The 27,514-nt window shown below is 41.7% G+C and overlaps 1 protein-coding gene across 1 annotated transcript; it reads left to right on the top strand.

Annotated features, from left to right (window-relative positions):
- The first annotated feature begins 5,776 nt into the window (after positions 1-5,776).
- Positions 5,777-26,580, top strand: SELPLG (selectin P ligand). The gene is made up of 3 exons (XM_075853617.1): positions 5,777-5,838; positions 6,145-6,247; positions 24,799-26,580. Exon 3 carries the CDS (start codon positions 24,804-24,806, stop codon positions 26,049-26,051), a length of 1,248 nt encoding a protein of 415 aa, XP_075709732.1. The 5' UTR covers positions 5,777-5,838; positions 6,145-6,247; positions 24,799-24,803; the 3' UTR covers positions 26,052-26,580.
- The last annotated feature ends 934 nt before the right edge of the window (positions 26,581-27,514 follow it).

Here is a 27,514-nt window from a genome sequence, read left to right as displayed (position 1 = left end):
CCTGTGATTGGCTGCAGCCGTCACTTAGACTGAAACGTCATCCTGGGAAGCCGGACTGGAGACAGAAGCAGGGAGTTCTCGGTAAGTATGAACTTCTATTTTTTTACAGGTTGCTGTATATTGGGATCGGTAGTCACTGTCCAGGGTGCAGAAACAGTTACTGCCGATCGCTTAACTCTTTCAGCACCCTGGACAGTGACTATTTACTGACGTCTCCTAGCAACGCTCCCGTAATTCCGGGAGCCCCATTGACTTCCTTAGTCTGGCTGTAGACCTAGAAATACATAGGTCCAGCCAGAATGAAGAAATGTCATGTCAAAAAAGCAAGACGCATCCGCAGCACATATAACATGTGCATGACAGCTGCGGACTTCATTGCGGAATTTAGAATCTCCATTGAAGTCAATGGAGAAATTCCGCCATGAGTCCGCAACCAGTCCGCCACTGCTCCGCAACAGACAGAGCATGCTGCGGACACCAAATTCCGCTCCGCAGCCTATGCTCCGCAGCGGAATTTTACGCATCGTCTAAACGAACACTTCTAAATTTAAGTGGAAGTCAATGGAGAAACGGCTCCGCTGCGGATTAACGCTGCGGAGTGTCCGCAGCGGAATTCAAGTGAAATTCCGCCACGTGTGAACCCAGCCTTAAAGCACCTTTTTCTACTTTGCTTATACCTTGGAGTGCTGCCTGATTTTTGGATTCTATATATATATATATATATATATATACTACCGTTCAAAAGTTTAGGGTCACTTAGAAATTTCCTTATTTTTGAAAGAAAAGCACAGTTTTCTTCAATGATGATAACATTACATTAACCCCTTAGTGACCAGCCCATTTTAGGCCCTAATGACCAAGCTATTTTATTCGTTTTTCTATAGTCGCATTCAAAGAGCTATAACTTTCTTAGTTGAAATTTTTCCTATCTTCAAAACTGACAGCTAGAATGGTGAATTTGAAGATGGTTTGGTTAGTAGAGCTTACACAGCTTCACAATGAGGCTAGCTTTCAGATGCATGACCCTAGCATATGCAGTGGCAGCCCTGCATATGCAAACTTGTATTACACAATCACTGTTAACATATAGAACCTCTTAACCCCTTAGTGACCAGCCCATTTTAGGCCCTAATGACCAAGCTATTTTATTTGTTTTTCTATAGTCGCATTCAAAGAGCTATAACTTTTTTATTTTTTTGTCTACATAGCTGTATGAGGACTTGTTTTTTGCGGGATTAGTTGTACTTTTTAATAGCACCATTTTAGGGTACATATAATTTTTTTATTAGCTTTTATTAACTTTTTTTGGGGGGATTATAAAAAAAACTGAAATTCCACCATTGTACTATGCGTTTTTAAATTGACGCCGTTCACTGTGCGGCGTAAATAACATGTTACCTTTATTCCATGCATCGGTACGATTACGGCGATACCACATATGTAGAGGTTTTTTCTGTTTTACGACTTTTGCACAATAAAAACACTTTTGAACTAAAATTATTTGTTTTTGCATCGCTGCTTTCCAAGAGCCGTAACTTTTTTATTTTTCCATCAATGTAGTGATTTTTTGGGCTTGTTTTGGGGTGCATGGGACTTATTGATTCATTTTTATTATGACTTTTTTGGGGGGCAATGGAAAAAAATTGCAATTTCGCCATTGTTTTTTGCGTTTTTTTTTACGGTGTTCACATTGTGGTTTAAATTACATATTAACTTTATTAATGGAGTCATTACGGCCGCGGCGATACCATATATGTGTACTTTTATTTATTTTTTGCACTTTTACTAAATAAAACCACTTTTTATGGAAAAAAATGTTTTTATTTATTTTTTTACTGTAATTTTTATTAATAATCTTTATTTCAGATTTATTATTTATTTCATTAGTCCCACTAGGGGACTTTACTGTGCGATCTTCAGAAAGCTGCTATAATGCTTTGGTATACTTCGTATATCAGAGCATTATTGCCTGTCAGTGTAAATCTGACATTCAATCTGTTAGGACGTGCCTCCGGCGCGTCCTAACAGGCATATGTCCAGGGCAGACCTGGGGGCTTTTATCAAGCCCCTGGCTGCCATGACAACACATCGGAGACCCGCGATTGCATTTGCGGGCCGCCGATGGGTGACAGAGGGAGCTCACTCCCTCTGTAAACAAGTTAAATGCCGCGGTCGCTATAGACGGCGGCATTTAACGGGTTAAATGGCCGCGATCTAAGTAAACTTTGATCGCGGGCGTTGGAGCAGGAGCTCAGCTGTCATCAGACAGCTGAGCACCGGCTCCAGCCTGCACGGGAGACCCGTGCAGGACTTAGACTAGGCTCACATGAAAAGGCGTCAGCCTAGCCTAAGGCCCCTTAGTGACGAACGTGAAAAGGCGTATTGTTGGTCACTAAGGGGTTAATCAGAAATACACTCTATACATTGTTAATGTGCTAAATGACTATTCTAGCTGCAAACGTCTGGTTTTTAATGCAATATCTACATAGGTGTATAGAGGCCCATTTCCAGCAACCATCACTCCAGTGTTCTAATGGTACATTGTGTTTGCTAACTGTGTTAGAAGGCTAATGGACACTTGAAAACCCTTGTGCAATTATGTTAGCACCGCTGTAAACAGTTTTGCTGTTTAGAGGAGCTATAAAACTGACCTTCCTTTGAGCTAGTTGAGAATCTGGAGCATTACATTTGTGGGTTCGATTAAACTCTCAAAATGGCTAGAATAAGAGAGCTTTCATGTGAAACTCGACAGTCTATTCTTGTTCTTAGAAATGAAGGCTATTCCATGCGAGAAATTGCCAAGAAACTGAAGATTTCCGACAACGGTGTGTACTACTCCCTTCAGAGGACAGCACACACAGGCTCTAACCTGACTAGAAAGAGAAGTGGGAGGCCCTGCTGCACAACTGACCAACAAGACAAGTACATTAGAGTCTCTAGTTTGAGAAATAGACGCCTCACAGGTCCTCAACTGGCAGCTTCATTAAATAGTACCCGCAAAACGCCAGTGTCAACGTCTACAGTGAAGAGGCGACTCCGGGATGCTGGCCTTCCGGGCAGAGTGGCAAAGAATAAGCCATATCTGAGACTGGCTAATAAAAGGAAAAGATTAATATGGGCAAAAGCACACAGACATTGGACAGAGGAAGATTGGAAAAAAGTGTTATGGACAGACGAATCGAAGTTTGAGGTGTTTGGATCACACAGAAGAACATTTGTGAGACGCAGAACAACGGAAAAGATGCTGGAAGAGTGCCTGACGCCATCTGTCAAGCATGGCGGAGGTAATTTGATGGTCTGGGGTTTCTTTGGTGCTGGTAAAGTGGGAGATTTGTACAAGGTAAAAGGGATTTTGAATAAGGAAGGCTATCACTCCATTTTGCAACGCCATACCATACCCTGTGGACAGCGCTTGATTGGAGCCAATTTCATCCTACAACAGGACAATGACCCAAAGCACACCTCCAAATTATGCAAGAACTATTTAGGGAAGAAGCAGGCAGCTGGTATTCTATCTGTAATGGAGTGGCCAGCGCAGTCACCAAATCTCAACCCCATAGAGCTGTTGTGGGAGCAGCTTGACGGTATGGTACGCAAGAAGTGCCCATCAAGCCAATCCAACTTGTGGGAGGGGCTTCTGGAAGCATGGGGTGAAATTTCTCCCAATTACCTCAGCAAATTAACAGCTAGAATGCCAAAGGTCTGCAATGCTGTAATTGCTGCAATTGGAGCATTCTTTGACGAAAGCAAAGTTTGAAGGAGAAAATTATTATTTCAAATAAAAATCATTATTTCTAACCTTGTCAATGTCTTGACTATATTTTCTAGTCATTTTGCAACTCATTTGATAAATATAAGTGTGTTTTCATGGAAAACACAAAATTGTCTGGGTGACCCCAAACTTTTGAACGGTACTGTATATATAAATATACTTCTTTACATTATACAGAAATGTGTTGTTTTAACTGTGTAGGGGAAAATTTTCATACGCCAGTCGTAATAGAGAGACATTACAACACATTTATTAAAAGGGGAACTTTGCCTCTTAATAAATGTCACATTTTTCGGCTGACCGTGTGCCACAATTGTGGCACAGTGATTGCGGCCATGCGCCATCCATTCCTCCCTTTCCATCGGCCATAAAAAAAAAATAGTATACTCACCTCACCGCTGTGAGCAGCGTCAGGGCTTTATAGGCCACACAGCATTCTACGTATACAGTGCAGTGTCACATACAACGTCTTGACGCTGCTCGGCGTCAGGACCTTATATGAGATGCAAAATGCTGAGGGAACCTGAGGAGACCCAAAGGGGAGAAGGGGAGCGGTGAGGTGAACATTCATTTTCTTTTTATTTACTCTTTTTATTTTTTTTATTTAATTGTCTGATAGGGGGGCGGGGGTTATGGGGCCTCTATCTTGCTATGCCCCACAGATTAAAATATACACCAGCTCTTTTTGTACTCCAGAAAACTGGCGTAGAAAGGCTAAGAAATTCTCCCATAGGCTTTTGAGAGGAAAAAAATAGCTTAGCAGTCAGAAGTGACAGCAGCATTTTGAGGACAATGGCATAAATTTCAAAAACTATCAGAAGTAATTTATAAAAGGCCCTTTACTGTAGATATACTTATTATAAGTGTTATCAGTTCTTTACAAATCCAATGCTTGCAGCTCCTGGGTCTGGTGAAAACACTTCACTTCTGTGATAAAGCAAGTTCAATGTTATCTATCGGCACACACATGCTCATCAGTACAATTTGTATAGTCAGTTGAGATGGGGACATTGATGTAGCTAGTAATTTGGACCCACAGAATGTCCTTGAACTGCCCTAGTACAGGGCAGGAAGTGTTGTTATGGGGCCATCAGAACACATAAGAAGGCCTGTAAATGGTAACAGAAGAAAGTTATTAAAACACATCTATCTTAAACAAGCTATAATAGAATCTTTCTTAGAATCAAGTCATTAAATATATATTTTTACAGTATGAGACTAAATAATAGAATGGCAAATATCAATTTTAAAAAGGGGCCAACAGGCCTATTCCAGACACGGAGGTCACTTTGCTATACTGTGCTGTCTTGTATTTTTTCCCACCTACTATGTATATACTTTACTTTTACAGGTTTTTTTTTTTACTTTTTGGGATGTAGCATTGGGCTGCCTAACAATAATTATATAATGCTTCCTGGAACTTTAGTCAGATTTCCATGATAGAGTTATTTCATTATTGGGCTGTGAGCTAAATGATTGGATTGTAATGTGTGTTTTTTTTATACCCGTCACCTTGACCATTCAATTTAAAGTCGGTGCAACAAACTGGAAGTTTATCTTAAACTGATATTCTAAAAAGTATTTTAGAGCGTGGTCAGTGCTTAATCAGGGTCAGGAATTCGGGCAGCCACTGGCGTCAATCAGCTGTTTATCATGGCGGCTTCATTCTAAGAAGGGGCTCTCCAGATAGGACAGGGTGTACTTATAGGGACTGTGGGTGGTCATTTCTAAATACACCAAATTTATGGTTACCATAGACAGTCTGCTGTCTGGCCTGCTGAGTGGTAAACAATAAAAAAATCTGATTTAGTTGCCCATCAATGTTATGATAAAAATGGCATAAAGTACCTGTGCACGGTTACAGTAGATAATACCATTTCCATAGCATTCCTTTAAAACTGAACTTTGGTGTTTTTTTGTTTTTTTTTATTGCAGAACTCACCTGGCACCCCGTATCGGTGGATTTGTGGTATCCATTAAAAAATGTTTGCAACTATATGTTCAAATTAGTGTTTCACTAAACAACAATGTGTTTCTAGGGTTATGGAGATGATGCCCGGGAGCAAGTAAGTTCTAGCATGTAAAATCATGTCTGCATAGTTGTGTTCTCATCCTTTGCCTTCTTTCCAACCCTACTCCCTGCTTGCACTGTGGGTTACATAGCATATCATATTATTCTTAATGTATATTTGCTTCTTTCTTGTCTAATCTATGCCTCTATCTGTCACTCCTTTCCTTTTAACAAAACTGTATTCTTTCACATACACTCTATCTTTCGCTCCCCGCCTCTGAAGAAACCACAGCCTGCGGTCCTGTCCTTCCTTATTTATTAAAAACTCCACACCCTCCTCTATGTTTCCTGTCTTGTTCAGGTACATATTTTAAAGGTTGCAGCCCTGTAATGCTTCTGGAAGAGAAAAGACCAGATCATCTTCTGCGCTAAAGTCTACACTTGGCAGGGAGAGATTATTTACGGTAAGGGGCACATTGATCACTAAGTCATTTATGTCTATCTATCTATCTATCTATCTATCTATCTATCTATCTATCTATCTATCTATCTATCTATCTATCTATCTATCTATCTATCTATCTATCTATCTCTAATTGATTGTGCATGACTATTATAATTTGCATTGCACATATTACAGATATATAGGATATGTGTGAACTTCTCATATACACATTGTTAGACCTCTTCATGCAATGGAGTATCAACTGGTCTGTGTCTCATTTTACATAGTATTGTTTCAGCTTTCAGTGTATTAAGGAGACCATAAAGAATTGCTTTCCTTTAACATGACATTACTTTAGTTATTTTTTTTAGAACTTTCATTATTTGCTTTCTTGCTTTGGTTTTTGGGCATTGTTTGTCACACTTTTGACTGTAAAGCTCTTGAGTCACAACATTTTCAAAAACTTTAGCGACAGCAACAATTTCAAAATCAGTAGTAAGAACAAAAGGCATCATTTCCTGGATGAGTGCAGGACAAAAAGGACATGTTGTAAGAGGTTTGCTCAACCACTTTGTTGGCATTTTTCACATTGTGTCTTAATCTATTAGGCCATGTCCAGATGTGGCAGAAATTTATTGCATGCAGATTTTCCAGCAGATTTTGCATGGCAAAGTGTGAAATCTGCAGAAAATTTTTAAAACAAATCTGCTACATATAGCTGGCAAAGCCGTAGCAAAATGCGTGTTCGGGCGACACTGAACACAATATCCTGCACATTACTACTTTGGTTTTACACGGGCAGATTTTCTGCCTTGTATCGAGCACCGATCGTCAATACCAGCATGTCAGTGTTTGTTTGTTGCGTTTACATGGAGCTTTGATTGGGAGTATAGGGACGAACGTTCATTAATAGGATCGTTCATCCCAAAACATTTTGCATCTTGCATCCCTGGTTACATGGGAAGATGTGCTGCCGACAAACAACTATTTTCTTGGCGGCATAAACAATGTGCTTAGCTGATAAACAAGCGTTTGCACATTGTTTACACAGAGCAATGATCGTGAACGAGAGCGTTCGTACAATTTTCGTCCCATATAAAAGGGCCTTAAGGTATGCTTTAATGACTAAACGTTATACCCTCCTAGGCAGCCATGTTTTTTTTAGCATAGTAATTTAGGTCACTTAGTGTGGGGCTAAACATAAACTTTTTTTTGTAGTGAGTGATAAATCGCTGTCTATAGGAATGTATTAGGCTAGAGCGAATTATCTCACTACAAAAAAGTGTCAATGTGTGTTGCGTTTTTCACATTATCTTTGATTTACATGATTTGCAATGTGAAAAACTCCACCTAATAAATGCAGGTAGTAAAACACACTACTTAAAAATAAAAAAACGCCACAAAAACCACCATAAAAAAATGCATGTACCACTTTACTAAAAAACTTCAATTTCCCGAAAAAGCGCCACCTATAAAGTGTGTGTGAAAAACGACTTCTAGTGTTTTCGAATTATCCACATTATTACACTACCGTTCAAAAGTTTGGGGTCACCCAGACAATTTTGTGTTTTCCATGAAAACTCACACTTATATTTATCAAATGAGTTGCAAAATGACTAGAAAATATAGTCAAGACATTGACAAGGTTAGAAATAATGATTTTTATTTCAAATAATAATTTTCTCCTTCAAACTTTGCTTTCGTCAAAGAATGCTCCATTTGCAACAATTACAGCATTGCAGACCTTTGGCATTCTAGCTGTTAATTTGCTGAGGTAATCGGGAGAAATTTCACCCCATGCTTCCAGAAGGCCCTCCCACAAGTTGGATTGGCTTGATGGGCACTTCTTGCGTACCATACGGTCAAGCTGCTCCCACAACAGCTCTATGGGGTTGAGATCTGGTGACTGCGCTGGCCACTCCATTACAGATAGAATACCAGCTGCCTGCTTCTTCCCTAAATAGTTCTTGCATAATTTGGAGGTGTGCTTTAGGTGATTGTCCTGTTGTAGGATGAAATTGGCTCCAATCAAGCGCTGTCCACAGGGTATGGCATGGCGTTGCAAAATGGAGTGATAGCCTTCCTTATTCAAAATCCCTTTTACCTTGTACAAATGTCCCACTTTACCAGCCCAAAAGCAACCCCAGACCATCACATTACCTCCACCATGCTTGACAGATGGCGTCAGGCACTCTTCCAGCATCTTTTCAGTTGTTCTGCGTCTCACAAATGTTCTTCTGTGTGATCCAAACACCTCAAAAGTTCGACTGTCCATAACACTTTTTTCCAATCTTCCTCTGTCCAATGTCTGTGTGCTTTTGCCCATATTAATCTTTTCCTTTTATTAGCCAGTCTCAGATATGGCTTTTTCTTTGCCACCCTGCCCTGAAGGCCAGCATCCCGGAGTCACCTCTTCACTGTAGACGTTGACACTTGCATTTTGCTGGTACTATTTAATGAAGCTGCCAGTTGAGGACCTGTGAGGCGTCTATTTCTCAAACTAGAGACTCTAATGTACTTGTCTTGTTGCTCAGTTGTGCAGCGGGGCCTCCCACTTCTCTTTCTACTCTGGTTAGAGCCTGTTTGTGCTGTCCTCTGAAGGGAGTAGCACACACCGTTGTAGGATTTCTTCAAATTCTTGGCAATTTCTCGCTCGGAATAGCCTTCATTTCTAAGAACAAGAATAGACTGTCAAGTTTCACATGAAAGCTCTCTTTTTCTAGCCATTTTGAGAGTTTAATCGAACCCACAAATGTAATGCTCCAGATTCTCAACTAGCTCAAAGGAAGGTCAGTTTTATAGCTCCTCTAAACAGCAAAACTGTTTACAGCTGTGCTAACATAATTGCACAAGTGTTTTCAGTGTTTTCTAATCATCCATTAGCCTTCTAACACAGTTAGCAAACACAATGTACCATTAGAACACTGGAGTGATGGTTTCTGGGAATGGGCCTCTATACACCTATGTAGATATTGCAATAAAAAACAGACGTTTGCAGCTAGAATAGTCATTTAGCACATTAACAATGTATAGAGTGTATTTCTGATTAATTTAATGTTATCTTCATTGAAAAAAACTGTGCTTTTCTTTAAAAAATAAGGAAATTTCTAAGTGACCCTAAACTTTTGAACGGTAGTGTATGTATTTTAAAAAAATTATTCATAAAAGTCAGCGGCAAATGCAGGATTTTTAAAGGGATTTTCCAAATGCATACTTTTTAAACCAAGTTGTTTTCGCCATGCTGCCGCTACGCTCTGGTTTTATGCTACGAGTATTGGTCTGCACACATCCACCAGTCTAGCCCTTTATATTACAAGCTCTAATATAAAGGGCTAGTGGATATGTGCTGATTACTACTCGTATCGTAAAAAACTGTGTAGATAGTGCCGCACTGCCCCCTGTAGCTAGTGCCACACTGCCCCCTGTAGATAATACCACACACTGCCCCGTGTATATATTGCTACAGTGCCCACGTAGATAGTGCCACAGGCGTCATCGCACCGCCTGCATAGCATCAAATGGCAGGGAAGGGAACTGATGGTTCCCTTGCCTCACCAGTGCTGTCAATGGTATCTGCTTCCTAAGGACACTAATACAATTGAATCCAATTGCATCAGAGGGCCTACCGAGCCAGCAGGGATCGCCCTCCTGAGACAGGGGGATATTGGAGCCTGGAGCTCCAATGATAATCTGGCCCTGGTCGCAGGGGTGTTTCCGGCAACTGGAAACCCTCCTGCTTGCGCCCCTGAAGGTGTATTATTTTATAGAGTTTTGGGCTCCAGCATATTGTTTGTAGATTTGACATATAGGGCATGCTGTGGATTTGAAAACCCGCTGCATGATCACAAATATTTCAACCACATGTGAATGGGGTTTTGTAAACTATGCTTTGTTGTAGAAATTCACACCAAAGATCCACAACAAATAAGCCATGTCTGAACATGTCCATATAGTCAGGTTTGTACATTGCTGTGGCTTTACATAGCCTGATATTACTCGGGCTTTTCACGTTTAATATTCATATCTTTGTTATTTAAACTATGCAGTCTCTTCATCCACAGTCATACTGCCACAGCTTTTTAGGGTATTCATCACCACCAGACAGACTATTTATTATTAGGGCAGTTTGAGTCTAGGAGCTCTGCTCGGTGCTTCTGATTGGCTGTAAACTTTTAACCCACTATCAGAGAATAATGAGGGTATTTAGTGAGTGCAGATTTACCCACTAACATATTATTATCAGAAAATTCTATAGATACCATAATATTAAAAGGTTAGTCAGGTGACATATACTGTAAACTTTAGTACTAATGCATACCTCACAACCGTCCTATTTTTCACAAGATTGTCCCAGGAAACTGAGCACAGAGGGGTGGGTCTTATATATTTTTACCCTTTTTGGGTGAATTTGTGAGGATTTCTGGGTGAATCTGGGGCGGTCCCTTATAATGTTTTGCAAATGGGGATTTAAACGTTTGGAGGTATGCTAATGACCACACTAATATTAACCTATTTGCGCAAAATTGCGGTCTATGGACCACAATATTGCGTAATCGTACACCCAGTGGAGGAGCTGTACCCGCGCCATCCGCAGCAGGTGCCAGCCGTTTAACCCCTTAGATGGCCCTAAGTGGCTACCTCTTCCACCCCACCCGTGCCCCGATCGCATGGCATTATAGATCGCATTTTGATGTCCACTGAAGGAGCTAAAGAAATAGTTAAGGTTTAATAAACTTTATTAGGAAAAAAAATATTCAGAGTAAAAATAAAACAAAACCATTTTTTCCCCCAAAAAATCATTGGTGGAATTGTTTTTTTTTATTTATTTTTTTTTAATTCCCAAGAATTTTTTTCATAAAAGATTACCAATAAATTATATGTAACCCACAATGGTTCTATTAAAAAAACATGTTTTGTCATGCAAAAAACAAGCCCCTATAAAGCTACACCAAAGAAAAAATTAAATGCAGCGACATAAAAACAGTAGTATTTAGCAGTAATCCTAAGTAAATACACATATGGCAGAAAGAAGTGGAGGAATGTATTTTATATTATAACCAGGGCCGGCCTTAGGGGCGTGCAGTCAACTGCGCTATTGATTCCGTCAAAACAACGGAACCCTGTCACGACGGTGACAAATGGAAACCATTAGCTGGGTTTCCGTGACAATTGAGTTCAATGGTGGGGGAAACGGAAGCTTAGGTTTCCGTTTGCCTTTCCACTGAGGGGTTAACCCGTCGGAAACTTCCGAAGAAACTTCTGAACCGAACACAGACGGTGATGTGAACAGGCCCTTATTGGATTGAAGCATATCAGGTGATGTATATTTGTGTAATAAAGGAGGGTGTAGCCTAAGGAGATCAACACCCTATATCAGGGTGAGCATAGTTATTAGACAACTTGTTTTCCTCTGGCAAAATGGGCCAAAAAACTGATTTAACTGACTCTGAAAAGTCAAAAATTGGGAAATTGTTAAAAGATTTTCAGAGGGATGCAGCACTCTTGAAATTGCTAAAATATTGGGGCGTAATCACAGAACCATCAAATGTTTTGTTGCAAATAGTCAACAGGGTCGCAAGAAACGTGTTGAGAAAAAAAACGCAAATTAACTGCAATCGGGAACCCATTATCCTCCAGTGCTGTCATATTCCAGAACTGCAACCTCCCTGGAGTGCCCAGAAGTACAAGGTGTTCAGCGCTCAGAGACATGGCCAAGGGAAGGAAGCCTGAAACCCGGCCACCACTGAACAAGACACATAAGTTGAAACATCAAAACCGGGCCAAGACATATCTGAAGACAGATTTTTCAAAGGTTTTATGGACTCATGAGATGAGAGTGACTCTTGACGGACCAGATGGATGGGCCCGTGGCTGAATCAGTAACGGGCACAGAGCTCCACTTCGACTCAGACGCCAAAAAGGTGGAGGTGGGGTACTGCTATGGGCTGGTATTATTAAAGATGAGCTAGTTGGACCTTTTCTTGTTGAAGATGGACTAAAAATCAACTCCCAAACCTACTGCCAGTTTTTAGAAGACACTTTCATCAAGCAGTGGTACAGGAAAAAGTCTGCATTTTTCAAGAAAACCATGATTTTCATGCAGGACAATGCTCCATCCCATGCATCGAAGTACTCCACTGCATGGCTAGCCAGTAAAGGCCTTAAAGAGGCTGTGTCACCAGATTATAAGTGCCCTATCTCCTACATAATCTGATCGGCGCTGTAATGTAGATAACAGCAGTGGTTTTTATTTTGAAAAACGATCATTTTTTAGCAAGTTATGAGCTATTTTAGATTTAGTTTCTTAATGACCAACTGGGCGTGTTTTTACTTTTGACCAAGTGGGCGTTGTAAAGAAGTGTATGAGGCTGACCAATCAGTGACCAATCAGTGTCCTGCACTTCTCGTTGTTCCAGCCCAGCATGATCCACAGCACAGTGAGATTGTGCAGTGAAAGAAGCTGTGCTGGAACAATGAGAAGTGTATGACACTGATTGGTCACTGATTGGTCAGCCTCATACACTTCTTTACAACACCCACTTGGTCAAAAGTAAAAACACGCCCAGTTGGGCATTAAGAAACGAAATCTAAAATTGCTCATAACTTGCTCAAAAATAATCGTTTTTCAAAATAAAAACCACTGCTGTTATCTACATTACAGCACCGATCAGATTATGTAGGAGATAGGGCACTTATAATCTGGTGACAGAGCCTCTTTAAAGATTAAAGAATTGTAACATGGCCCCCTTCCTCACCTGACCTAAACCCTATTGAGAACTTGTGGGCCCTTCTTAAACGGCAGATTTACTGTGAAGGAAAACCGTACACCTCCCTGAACAGTGTCTGGGAGGCTGTGGCTGCTGCACAAAAAATTGATCGTCAACAGATTAAGAAACTGACAGACTCCATGGATGGAAGGCTTATGACCGTTTTTGAAAAGAAGGGGGGGGGCGCTATATTGGTCACTGAAATGCAGTTTGTACATTTTGAGTTATTTGTTTATTATTCTCACTTTAACAGATGAAAATAAACAAGTGAGATGGGAAAATTTTCCTTTCATTTAGTTACGTAATAATTCTGCACACGGAATTGCCGGGTTTTTCCGCCTGGAATTTCGGACAGAAAAAACGCAGCAGAATACAGTAGCAGCATAGTGGATGAGATTTAACAAATCTCATCTACATGCTGCGTAAAAAATTCAAGCAGAAGTTGACCTGCGGTGCGTATTTTTCGAGCCGCAGCATGTCAATTCCTGCTGCGGAAAGTTGCCAGAATTGCTGTGTTTTTCAGAGGAGATGCCACCATCTCCCAACATTGAGAAAAACGCACCATTTTCTGCCGTAAAAACCACAGGAAATGGTGCGTTTTTGCCGCAGCGGAATGTCTGTGTTTTTCAATGGAATTGCTGCAGAAATTTTCTGTAGCAATTCCGTTGTGTGTAGACAAGCCCTAATTGTTGCCCAATAACTATGCACCCAATAACTAAGAAAGCCAAAGCCTCACTTTTATTTCTTAAATATTCAGGTGAGGTTTATTAACATTTTGGATTGACCGACAGCACTGCAGTTGTTCAATAATAAAATTAATCCTCAAAAATACAACTTGCCTAATAATTGTGCACAAAGTCTATGGGTATGTATGTGAATATGTGTTTGTGCTTGTATATATGTGCCTTTTATGTATTTGTATTTGTTCCGGTCATTTATGTGTGTCTGTCTGTATATACAGTATGTGTATGTATGTCTATTTATTTCCCTTTGTGTATGTCTATATATTTACCTTTATGTACATGTGTCAGGTCCGTATTTCACACCGAATAACCACCTCTGTAAATTGAAAGCTGAAGGCATGCCTGAAGAGAAGTACACCACACAAATGTCTGAGGTACAGCTTCAATGTCAGCCAGGAGGAACTGAACTTTATTCAGAACAAAGAAACACACACAGAGAAGACACATGCCCCTCCCTATAGATGTGGGACTTGCTTAAATCCAATTGGCTCCTCTGCTGTAAGTTTTCCTATACATTCTTCTGCACACTCCTCTTTGCATTCCAGGGGCGGTGTCTTCCATAGGCGTGTTATGCAGGCTCTTTGTGCTCCATGAATCCAATCTCTTTGTGTAATATACTGAATATATATATATATATATATATATATAAGTAAGGATAATATTTTCCAAACAATATACATGGTAATGATCCCTGACACATGTATATATATATATATATATATGTATATATATATATATATATATATATATATATATATATATATATATATATATATATATATATATATGTATATATACATATATATATACATATATATTCCAGAATGTGTATATATATATTTGCCTGTTTGTCTAAATATGTCCCTCTATGTATGTACAGTATATATGTTCCAGTATGTTTGTGTCTATATATGTGATTAATTTTTGGTTTGTGAAGGGCAGCAATACAGAATCCCGCACAGGGCACCATCCAACCTAAGGCTGGCCGTGATTTTAACATGCACTGAAAAATGTAAAAATAGAATCTGGTTGATTGTTATGTGCAACACCTTCATATTCTGTCACAAAATGGGCCACCTTTATTAAAACTGTTTAATAGAAACACTGGCCTTTTTGCCCAAAGTAACCAATCAGAGCTCAGCTTTCATTTCTCCAAAGCAATATAAAAAATGTACGCTCAGCTTTGATTGGTTGCTATGGACAACAAGGCCAGTGTTTCTGTTAGTCAATTTTGATAAAAGAAACCCCCTGTCCTGTAGTTTTTGTGAGCTTGATACATTTAACTTCCTCAGGATGTCAGAATCTTTTTCATAGACTTCCATTTTTCACTTCAGTTGTAAAAGATTTTATGTGTCATGCTTTCAGTTCAATTTAGTTATATAAAAAAAAAGCGACAGTAGCAACCAAGATCGTAAAGACAACACATTGTCAAATCTCTTTAGTATCGAGCTACAAAATATGCACATTAGCAGTGCCCAGTAATATATATATATATATATATATATATATATATATATATATATATACAGTAGAACAATGTTCCCCAACCTGTGGCTCTTCAGCTGTTGCAAAACTACAACTCCTACCATGCCCACACGCGGGGAGCAGGGGCGTAACTAGGAAGACTGGGCCCCATAGCAAACTTTTGACTGGGGCCCCCCCTCCCCTGGGTCTCACACAACCCCCCCCCCTTGTAGATAGTGCCTTTTTTACAGCCCCCCCTGTAGATATCTACAGAGGGGGCTGTATGGCGTTCTCTACAGGGGGAGGGCTGTATGGCGTTCCCTACAGGGGGAGGGCTGTATGGCGTTCCCTACAGGGGGAGGGCTGTATGGCGTTCCCTACAGGGGGAGGGCTGTATGGCGTTCTCTACAGGGGGGGCTGTATGGCGTTCTCTACAGGAGGGACTGTATGCCGCTATCTACAGAGGGGGCTGTATGCCGCTATCTACAGAGGGGGCTGTATGGCGCTATCTACAGGGGGGCTGTATGGCGCTATCTACAGAGGGGGCTGTATGGCGCTATCTACAGGGGGGCTGTATGCCGCTATCTACAGAGGGGGCTGTATGGCGCTATCTACAGGGGGGGCTGTATGGCGCTATCTACAGGGGGGGCTGTATGGCGTTTCCTACAGGGGGGCTGTATGGCGTTCCCTACAGGGGAGGGCTGTATGGTGTTCCCTACAGGGGGGCTGTATGGTGTTCCCTACAGGGGGGGCTGTATGGCGTTCCCTACAGGGGGGGCTGTATGGCGTTATCTACAGGGGGCTGTATGCCGCTATCTACAGGGGGGGCTGTATGGTGTTCCCTACAGGGGGGCTGTATGGCGTTCCCTACGGGGGGGGGGGGCTGTATCGCGTTCCCTACAGGGGGGGCTGTATGGCGTTATCTACAGGGGGCTGTATGGCGTTATCTACAGGGGGCTGTATGGCGTTATCTACAGGGGGGCTGTATGGCGTTATCTACAGAAGGGGCTGTATGGCGCTAACGCCATACAGCCCCCCTGTAGAGAACGCCATACAGCCCCCCCCTGTAGGGAACGCCATACAGCCCCCCCTGTAGGGAATGCCATACAGCCCCCCCCCTGCAGGGAACGCCATACAGCCCCCCCTGTAGGGAACGCCATACAGCCCCCCCCTCTGTAGGGAACGCCATACAGCCCCCCTGCAGGGAACGCCATACAGTCCCCCCTGTAGGGATCGCCATACAGCCCCCCCCTGCAGGGAACGCCATACATCCACCCCCCCCCTGTAGGGAACGCCATACAGCCCCCCCTGTAGGGAACGCCATACAGCCCCCCCCCATGCAGGGAACGCCATACAGCCCCCCCCTGTAAGGAACGCCATACAGCGTCGCCCCTCCCAAAAAAGTCTGAACTACAGTGTGTCCTACTAAAAGACATGTATCCCCTCTCCACAGGATAGGGGATACATGTGTGATCGCTGGCAGCGATAGGGAGAACGGAGGACCGAAAGTCCCCCGGAGTTCTCCATGACTAACCTCTGACTTCCGGAGTCTGCGCAGCTCAATAAAAATGAAAGGAGCGCTGGTCACGCATGCGCACAAGCGCGACCGGCGCTCCATTCATTTCTACGGAGCTGCCGACACAGACCCCGGAAGTCCGAGGTTTGTGATGGAGAACTTCAGGGGACTTTCGGTCCCCCGTTCTCCCTATCAATGCCAGCGATCACACATGTATCCCCTGTCCTGTGGATAGGGGATACATGTCTTTTGTTTAATGGCAGAGCGGGGAGATACCTCCCTGCTCTGCCGTAGTGTTCAGTGGCGTCGCGCTGTAGCAGCCATAGCGGCTGCTAGCGGAGCCTCCGGCCATGGTGGGGGCCCGTTCCGGCAGGCGACATGGGCCCCCTCATGCCTCGGGCCCCGTAGCAGTTGCTACGGCAGCTACGGCGGTAGTTACGCCACTGGCCGGGAGCCACACAGCTGTGGCGTCACAGATTGGAGAGTAGTGCAGAAGAATCTAGTAATCGGTTCCTAATGATATATACAAAGTAGTACACAGTATGCATAGTATGCACAGAACAAAAGCTGCTGGTACCCAATTAGATTTCTATATTGTGTATACAGTATTCAATCTTTTTTTGTCCTATCCTATACTCAGTAGTACCTGTTCCATTGCGGACTGAGTAGTAATATACAATTACTTTTGCTTCCTGATATTTATAGGCCGGGCTCACATGTAGCATAAATACTGCGGATTTAGTTGGGTAATATCCGAAGCATAATAGAGTGGATGAGATCTGATCCACACACTGCGTACTGTAAATGATAAGTGGAAAAAAACCGCTTAGAAATTGACCTGCCGTGCGTTTTTTAATCCGCAGCATGTCAATTGTATTTGCATAATTGCTGCTTTTTTATTGCGGGTATCCTCATTGAATTCAATGGAGTGATAAAACCCGCAACAAATAGCAGATGTTGCGACTTTTGCAGCAGCAAAAATCGCAACTCAGAAAAGAAAACAAATTTTATACAGAATTCTGTGCTACTTCGCCCAGGCTGCAGTGGTCACATTGGATGAAACGTCATCCCTGAAGGCTTGTCTGCAGGACGTTAGAGGGTAAGTATGCAGGGGTTTTTTCTCTTCTATTTTCCACAGCGAATATTCCGTCTGAAAAACTGCATGACAATTTGGTGCAGTTTTTCAGCTGGAATGCACTGCAGCCGCTAGGGTGGATAGGTTGGGTACCATTAAGCAGCGTATCTGCTCTGTGTGCACTTACCCATATAGTGCACAAACCTAGCTATGTTGTTTCTTGATTGGTGCTGACCTTAAAGGGGTTGACCCATTATTAAATATCATATTCATATCATATTCATTGCATAGAACATAAAAAAATGAACCGTGTTTGCCATTTACATGCTGTTACATTTTCTTTCCAGTGAAGAGTTATGACATTCACTTACATAGTGTGGTGCCACTTGGTATGCATAGTGTATAGCAATGTGCACATCTACCTACTGAGCTGAGCGCTGGGGAACAGGCATGCTCAGTCACCCTCCCCATAGCCATTTCTCTGCATAGGGATCCTCTCTTTACTGCAGAGCAGCAAATAGATATAGCTTTCCGCCCTGCTTGTCAGGGAAGGAGCAGAGCCTCTGCTGTAGCATGGTAGTATAGCTTGTTAGGACTGTAGAGATGTACCCTGCGCATGCCCACTCAGTTTTCATTGTTTTATTCCATTATATTTTCATTGTTTTCTAAGATAATGTACTGTATACCTTCAGTATTGTGGATCCCGTGTCACTTATGCACATGGGTTTAATTTGCTCCTCCTTTTGTTGCCCAATGCATACAAATGGAAACAGATACGTCTAAACTCATTGCCAAAAAAACACTAAGGAATGGAAAGTAGAGGTGCAAGGTCTGACAATCCTTCCCAGGAGCAATACATACTAGTCACTGACAGTTACATGTCTCAATAGTGAACATTTTGAATATCAGTTTTGCCGTTAAAATGACATTAGTACATCATATATAAGATATATTACTAAATTATATAAGTCACTGCTGCTCTCCATTGATAAGATATATTTCTGATTTATTTCTAAGGGGCTGATCACATCAGCGTTGGCCTTCTGTTTGGCTTCCTGTTCATCTTTTCCGTCAGAGGAACAAATGAACGGAAAGACAAATGGAAAGTATCGTTTCCGTTTGCAATACGATTGATTTCAATGGTATTTTGTTTGTTTCAGTTTGCCTCTGTTCCGCTAGGCCAAGTTCTTTATGTGGCTGAGTTTATAGCAACAGACAGGGCCACCATCAGGAATTTCTGGGCCCCATACAGCCAAGATGTCTAGGCCCCCCTCCATTACCGGGGGTGGGCAACGGAAAGTGTGGCACTCACGTTTGTACATTATATGCATTAACTGACATTCGAAGCTTTGCAAAGCCTGAGTACACGGCCAGAGCGTCGGCAACGCTCTGGCCAGGTATTCCGGCCCTTGAGAATCCCCTGACGTCACTTTACATATATGGACAGTGATGTCAGGAGCTTCCCCAGGGACAAAGTCCACGGGTAGAGCACTCGTGATGCTGTGCCTGGGGACTCCGGAATAACAAAGTCTACTACGCTATTCCATCCTTCAAAAATAAGGTTTACCGACGTCTACCAGCCCGACATAGGCTAAAAGGAAGTAAATACCTATACAGATATAGATCATAGACAAACGTCAAAAATTAAGCGTCCGCACATATCACAAAACAACAATAATAAGTACCTATAAAGATGTGTGAGGACATATAATGTATCCAAAACTGAATGAATAACACACAGCACAAGGTTTGTACCATTAAAATATAAGAAGAGTTTTATTACAAAAAACATAACAACATATTGACCATCAAAAGTTAAAATCCATTATACAGACAAATTAAAAGGTAGTGTGAAGATACGAGGAGGACTACACAAATAACATGCTAGTATCATATGAACATTATGTGATGCGGTAAAGTACAGAAAAATGAATCCAAAAGAAATATATATACACTCAAATCACAGGGCAAAAAAGCCATAAAAAATGAACTGCACCTCTGACCAGTACCACATAGAAATGTGCACAGATATATGGATAGATCCAAAATCGAATTATATAGATTACAGAAGGAATAGCCCAAACCAAAGGCTCAGAGAACTGTACAAACCCGTAGATTGCATGGTGAGTCACACACAAAGTATCTCCACACTAAACGCCCCTGACGCGCATTTCGCCGTCAGCTTTCTCAAGGGGCTGTGCCTGGGGACTCCGGAATAGCAAAGTCTACTCCGCTATTCCATCCTTCAAAAATAAGGTTTACCGACATCTACCAGCCCGACATAGGCTAAAAGCAGATAACGTAGCCCTGTGAATTATCGTCTACGTTGTTTATAGTGTAAGTTAGATTTCCTGACGTACACGATAAACTTAGAGCAATAATATGATGTGAAAGGAGCCTTAAGGATGAGGGAAGCGCTTGTGAGGATGTAAGGAGCACTAATGCTCCGTTCTTACGTTGCCATAAAAATCTGGGGCTTACCCTTTGATTTCTGACTCAGATGTGCCACAAGCATGTAGCAGGTCCGCACGAGAATAAGGCCCTGTTCACACAGAGTTTTTTTTGCAGCATTCTTTGCAGCGGAAACCGCGAAACTGTGTAAAAAAAACAGCCGAAATCGCCTCCTATTGATTTCAACGGGAGGCGAAGGCGTATTATCCCACGAGCGGAAAAAAACGCTTGCGAGAAAAAGAAGCGACATGCCCTTTCTTCAGGCATTTCCGTCTCTGACTCCCATTGACATCAATGGGAGGCAGAAAAAGCCTGAAGGAATTTCGAGGCAGATTTTTCTGCCTGCAAACAACTGTGTGAACATTTCATTCAAAGTTGATCATCCTCGGCTTTTCCATGCAAAATAATTTGCATGCTTCTTATTGCTGTGGCGGATTTCTTTTCATGGTGTGGACAAAAATACACATGGAAAATTTTTCGCACCGTGTGAACTGGGTTGCGGAAACCTCATATGCATGGGATGCAGAATCATTGGCATGTCATCGGAATCTGTATCAAATCCAACATGTGTGAACGGGGCCTTAGTGTGAGTTAAATAAAACTCTGTTAGGCCAAATGCACACGATACTTATTTCATGCAAATTTGTTGTGGGTATTTTCGTGCGGCAAATCCGCAGTGTAATACAGTACCAGCAAAGTAAATGAGATCAAGAAATCTCATCTACATGTCGCATTTACTGCACTTAAATTGACCTGCGTTGCGTATTTGGAATTATGATACATTGTTTCTGACTAGTTTAAAAAATAATAAAAAATCTGCAGCATAAAACCTGCACCTATTTCCGCATCAAAATTTAAAAACCGCACCTAAAAACTTATCAAAAACGCACTATTAGGTGCAGATTTTACCTGACGAATTACCTGCGGTTTTGATGCAGATTTTGTGCATCAAATTCCTCAATGTGTGCGTTACGGAATTTACTAGGGATTTACAGCAAATTAACCCTTTACATTGTAAAGGATGAAATACGTTACAATTCTGCAACATAATAGGCATGCAGCTGATTTAACCCCTTCCCTCCTCAGCCATTTTTCAGATTTTCACTTTTGTTTTTTCCTCCCCACCTTCCAAAAGCTATAATGTTTTTATTTTTCCGTCTATATAGCCATATGAGGGCTTGTTTTCTGCGGGACAAGTTGTTGTTTTTCATGGCACCATTTATTGTACCGCATAATGTACTGGGAAGCTGAAATTTTTTTATTTGTGGGGTGAAATGGGCAAAAAACTGTGATTACGACATTTTTTGGGGGGTTTTGTTTTTACGGCATCCATCAGGCGGTAAAAACGACATATTCAATTATTCTACAGGTTGATACGATTACGGTGATACCAAATTTATATGTTTTGTTTTATGTTTTACCACTTTTAAAAAAATAAAACTATTTGCTAAATTAAAAAAATCTTTTGTGTCGCCATGTTCTCAGAGCCAGAACTTTTCAATTTTCCCATCAATTTAGCGATGTGAGGGCTTACATTTTTCAGGGCGAGCTGTAGTTTTCACCGATACCATTTTGGGGTATATGCGACTTTTTGGTCACTTTTTTTGAGCGCTAAGGTGACCAAAAAACAGCAATTTGTGTGTTTTATATATTTTTTCTACTGCATTCACCCAGCGTGTTAAACAATGCTATATTGTGATAGTTCTGACTTTTAAGGACGCGGCGATACCAGTTATGTTAACTTTTATTTTTTTTTAACATTCATTTAGGGTAAAAATGTGAAAAGGTTTTTTTTTTTTTTAAATTGTAATACTTTATTATTTTATTACTTTATTATTTATTTTTTTTTGGAACATAAAAAAACTTTATTTAACTGTTTTTTAAATTTTTTATTAGTCCCCCTAGGGGACTTGAAGCAGCGATCCACTGCAATGATCATCCACTGCATGATATACTGCAATACTAATATATTGCAGCATATCGGGATTCTGACAGTCTCCTGTTCAAAGGAGTACAAAGATGGCAAACCTGGGAGCTTTCATTAGGCCTCCAGGCTGCTATAACAACCGTTGTTAACAACCGATCGTGCCGCGGGGGGGGGGGGGGGGGGTACCTAATCCTCATCACGTACAGTTACGTGATATTGCGTTAAGGGGTTATAAATCAGCAGCACGTACTAAATTCCATGCAGATTTTTTTTTTCTGCTGCACGTGCTTGCGATTTTGACAAATCCCATTCACATGAGTTAGGGCTTATTCAGACTAACGTGTTAAATGTCTGTGTGAAGGACGTTTTTTTTTAATGGCAAAAAAAAATGGCAAAAAACGTTTTTTTTTTAATGGCAAAAAACGCTAGGAAAATGAAAAAAAAAACAAAAAAACATTTTAACATACTTTATATATTCTACAAGTGGGGTCAGGAGGAATGGGAAGCAGGATGGAGAGGGGAGAAAAACTCACACCAGCCTGCAGGTCCGGTCGGCTGTGTAGAGAAGGAGCTGACTCGGGGGCGGGATCTCCACACGGAGCTTCTGCTTCTCATGCTGCATCTTCCCCGTCCAGTTCGTGAAGCACCAGGTTTGCAGGGGGGGGGGGCCACGAGGGGCTGATGCTCTGCCTGGGGATTACAGCACTTCTGCCAACGTCACTGTCACTATATATATATGGACAATGACGTCGGCAGCACTACTGCAGTCCCCGAGCAAAGTATCAGCTGATGCTCTGCCTAGGGACTCCTTCACTTCTGCCAACGTCACTGTCACTGTCCATATATGGACAATGATGTTGGCAGAGCAGTACTGGAGTCCCCGAGCAAAGCATCAGCTGATGCTCTGCTTGGGAACTCCAGCGATAGGAAACCCCTGAAGTCACTGATCATATATGGACAGTCAAAAAATAGAGATAGAGGCAGCACTCCAAAGGTCATATCAAAAGATTTTTTATTCACCCATCAGTGCAGTAGGATGCAACATTTCAGCTGCTCAATGCAGCCTTTGACAAGCTTGTCTAAGGCTGCATTGAGCAGCTGAAACGTTGAATCCTACTGCACTGATGGGTGAATAAAAAATCTTTTGATATGACCTTTGGAGTGCTGCCTCTATCTCTATTTTTTGTCTGAACCTGGGGATTTCTAAGTCGGATTCCTGAAAGCTTGCACCCTGCTACCCTGGAGGTTGTTGTTCTACTGTGTTGCCCATTTTTCCTATTTGGACATATATGGACAGTGACGTCGGGAGCAGGGCTGGAGTCCCCGGGCAGAGCATCAGCTGATGCTCTGCTTGGGGACCCCAGTACTGCTGGCGACGTCACTGTCCATATATGGACAGTGACAGTGATGTTGGCAGAAGTGCTGTAGTCCCCAGGCAGAGCATCAGCTGATGCTCTGCTCGGGGACTCCAGTACTGCTGCCGACGTCATTGTCCATATATGGACAGTGACAGTAAAGTGGGCAAAAGTGCTTTAGTCCCCAGGCAGAGAATCAGCTGATGCTCTGCTCGGGAACCCCAGCAATAGGAAACCCCTGAATTTACCAAATATGGACGTCGGAAGCAGTGCTTGAGTCACGAGCAAAGCACTAGCTGATGCTCTGCTCGGCACTCAAGCAATAGGCAATGTGACTACCCATTGCGGTCATGTTCACGAACAGCACATGAAGCAAGCCTTAAGTCACGTGGGGCCATGTCGGAGCGTCATCATTATTAGAAAAGCTCCAGGACTTCCGGGAACAATTCACGAGATTTGAACTGCACCATTTAGTACAGAATTTTAAATTAAAGTATATTAGTAAGTGTCACGATCTGTGGGTATGTGGACCCACTGGGCCATACCGCCGTAGTGGTATAGCAGCTAGCAAAATGGTACAAATTCATTGTCTATAGTTCGGATAAAGGTACCTGTGGCAATTCAGACAGTAGCGATGGTTTAGGCTTGGATGGAACTGTGGTAGAAGGCAGACAACAGGTGCAGTGAAACACAGCGGGTGTAGCAGGCGACACAACACGGCTCCAACTCTGTACAGCAAAGGAACACGGAAGCACGGGATACAGGATACAGGTAGCAGGAACGGGAACACTGGGAACTGGAGAACACTCAAGGGACCATTTGCAAAACTGACACGGGAATGTACAAATAACGCTCAGGCAATGAAGGTAGGGGCAGGGTCCCTCTTGTAGTCCAGGGTGATCTGGGAGCAATCAGCTCAATCTCACACATGTGTGTGCTCTGGCTCTTTAAGGCTGGGCTGAGCTCGCGCGCGCACCCTATTGGTCACTGAGGTCACTGCGGGACAGGACGGCCGCATGTGCTGGCATCTCTGGAGGGAAGGGCATCGGCAGGATGAGAAGAGTTCTTGGTCAGCGACCACGGACGTTACAGTAAGTTACTTAGTTTCACATAAATATATTATTGCAATTCAATTTTTGGTCCCCGTATAACCACTTTAACCATGCGGTTATGGTAAATGTTCTTATTTTAAAACATGATATTTACTAAAGTATTACTGTGTTTAGTGCACAATTGTTTTGCCCTCACTAACATTTAAAATCTATGTTACAGGTAGAATGTCTTTTCCATCAACGACACTCCTATTGTGTTTGTGGTTGTCCCCTGCCATTGCTTACAAGCTTCCTTTTCTGGATCGAACCTTTTTGACTGATGATGATAACACCATAGAGAAGCCTTATATTTCCCCTTTTGGCTTTAACTACAAGTGGGAATGGCAATCACAGGATGGAATGGATGAAGGAACCCCCATGTTTGCCCGCTTGAAAAGAGAAATGATATATAAGGAGACTAATAAGAAGGTTGAAAAAGTTCTATCAAAAGTTCAAACAACAGAATCACCATTAAAAGACCATTCTGGTACCACCCCATACATTCTCAAGGCATCTATTGCCGCTCCTACAAAAGCTAAGAGCATGCCTCTTTTAGATGAAGATGAAACCACCCCTTTAACTGATCTAGAGCAGACAACAAAGGACGCTGGACAGAAACTAGATGAAGACGAAACCACCGTTTTAACTGATCTGGAGCATCTAACAGAGAGAGCTGGACAGAAACTTGTTGAAGATGAAACCACGGTTTTAACTGATCTAGAGCATACAACAAAGGGAACTGGACAAAAACTCAATGAAGATGAAACCACACATGTAGGCAAATCAAAACAGTCAGAAACTTTGGTCACTGAATTAACATTAAATCCTACCACATCTGAAAAGTTATCTACATTAACAAACAATAAATATAATAAAGCCACCACAGTAAAACAAGTTAATTCCACAGATAGTCAAGACAAAAGTAGGCAACAGACTAGTACCAATGAGAAATTGTTGGATGATGTCACATCTAACTTATCACCAAAAGAACCAGAGGCTTCCCCAACCATAATGCCAGTTATCCCACATGATCTAACAACTGAACGTGATGTCGCCACTGTATGGTTTTCGGCTTCCTCTGGTTCCTCTGCAAAGCCTGCAGCAGTAACACATGTAACTACATCTTCAGAAGAAAAAATACACACACAGTCTATAATGCGACAGTGCATGCTTACTATCTTAATTCTTGCTGTTGTGTGCACCATCTTTATTATAGCGACTATAGCTCTTGCTGCAAAACTTTCTACTATGAAACAAAAAAACAAGCTACGCCACCCAGCCACCTATACAGAAATGAGGTGTATTTCTTCTCTCCTGCCAGATAGTGACCAGCAGAACAAACCAAAGTCTAAAAGATTGAAGACTTTTGCTACAAACATGGAGGAGAGTGATGGTGATAACGCCACTCTCAACAGTTTTCTTCCTGATCATTAGTCCAACAAGGCGATTTAATATAAGACGTGGTTCTTTCCATCTATTAGTAGATTAGTCCCACTGAAGAAAGAGAGACTGCACGTTAGAAGTAGTGTAGTTAGGTATTTCTATTTATAAATTAGTTTTACCAATTGCCCTTTCCTTTAATAAAAGGATACGATCACTGCCATGTAGTGACAAGGGGTTATGCTTGGACCTCTCCTTGTAATATGGTATTTGCTATGTGCAAATAAACATGCTTCAAATGTCATCTGGTAAAGTGGGTAGAGATTGTTTTACTGGATTTGGCATTTTTTTTAGGTTCAAATTAAAGAAAAAGTCAAAAGTAAAGTAGAAATTTTGAAAAAGGGGGTAGGTAATTGACATACAGTATTGACGGTCATGTGCAATCAATTATTTCAACTGATCCAGTGCATCTAAAATAGTTTTGACTAAAGATATCCTTTTGTGTCTACAGCCCCTATGCAGATATATGTGTCTCTATGGTAACGGACTATAAACAAACCTTGTGTGTAATCTGATCCTGCAGTCACATGTTATAGCCTTCCATCTAAATACCTGGTAACGGTTCCTTTGTAGTGCATAACCATGGAGACACTTATATTTGTATAGCAGCTGTAGATATTTTTAATTAAAAGTATTTGAAAGGTTACTTTATTTATTATTTAAGATGCATTGTGCCATAAAAAAATTATTGCAAAAAGCCTTTAGAAATAAGAACGTTTTAGTATACATTAGTTTCCATTACCGCCCACCGGAGTACTTGCATCAGTAGGCCATAAACTCCAGTGTTATAGAAATAACAGGTTATTAGATACAAAGAAAGTGAGAGATAGACTAGTCTGTATTAAAAAATTACAAAGCTGGTACTACATGCTAAGAAAGGACCAATGACAATTATTTTTAGAAATGTACTTTATCGTCACATGTATGAATGATCTCTACTGTGTCTTTCTGCAAAAGTCATGTCAGAAATCCTCAAGTTAGGATGGAAAAAAACTTCTGTCAGGATAAACCATTACATGTATGAGGAATTGTTACAATTTCTGTACTTACTTTTATAGTGTTTCAGCTTTTCATCCTTTGCGAATAGGCTAGGGGGGTGTAAAGGGGCCATTGAGATAAGCCCGGAATTGGGGCTCATTCACACGAGCGTGATTCTCGTTCGTGTCACAGCACACGGACCCATTGATTTCAATGGGGCTATTCACACATGCGTGAGTTTTCACACAGCGAGTGTCCGTTGCGTGATACTCACTGCATGTCCTATATTGGTGCGTTATCACGCACCTAGCCGCCCATTGAAGTCAATGGGTGCGTGAAAACCACGGACCGCACACGGATGCACATCCGCGTGCTGTCCGTGTTTTACGCACATTTACATTGAAAAAAAAAAAGAAGTACTTGCGAGTGCATGAAAAACACATGCCACACGCAAAGCACACTGATGCAAAACGCAACGC

Source organism: Rhinoderma darwinii, chromosome 1 (genome assembly GCF_050947455.1).
Source record: "Rhinoderma darwinii isolate aRhiDar2 chromosome 1, aRhiDar2.hap1, whole genome shotgun sequence".
NCBI classification, from domain to species: domain Eukaryota; kingdom Metazoa; phylum Chordata; class Amphibia; order Anura; family Rhinodermatidae; genus Rhinoderma; species Rhinoderma darwinii.
The sequence above is the reverse complement of the archived record's forward strand: the minus strand, read 5'-3'. Positions and strand labels throughout refer to the sequence as shown.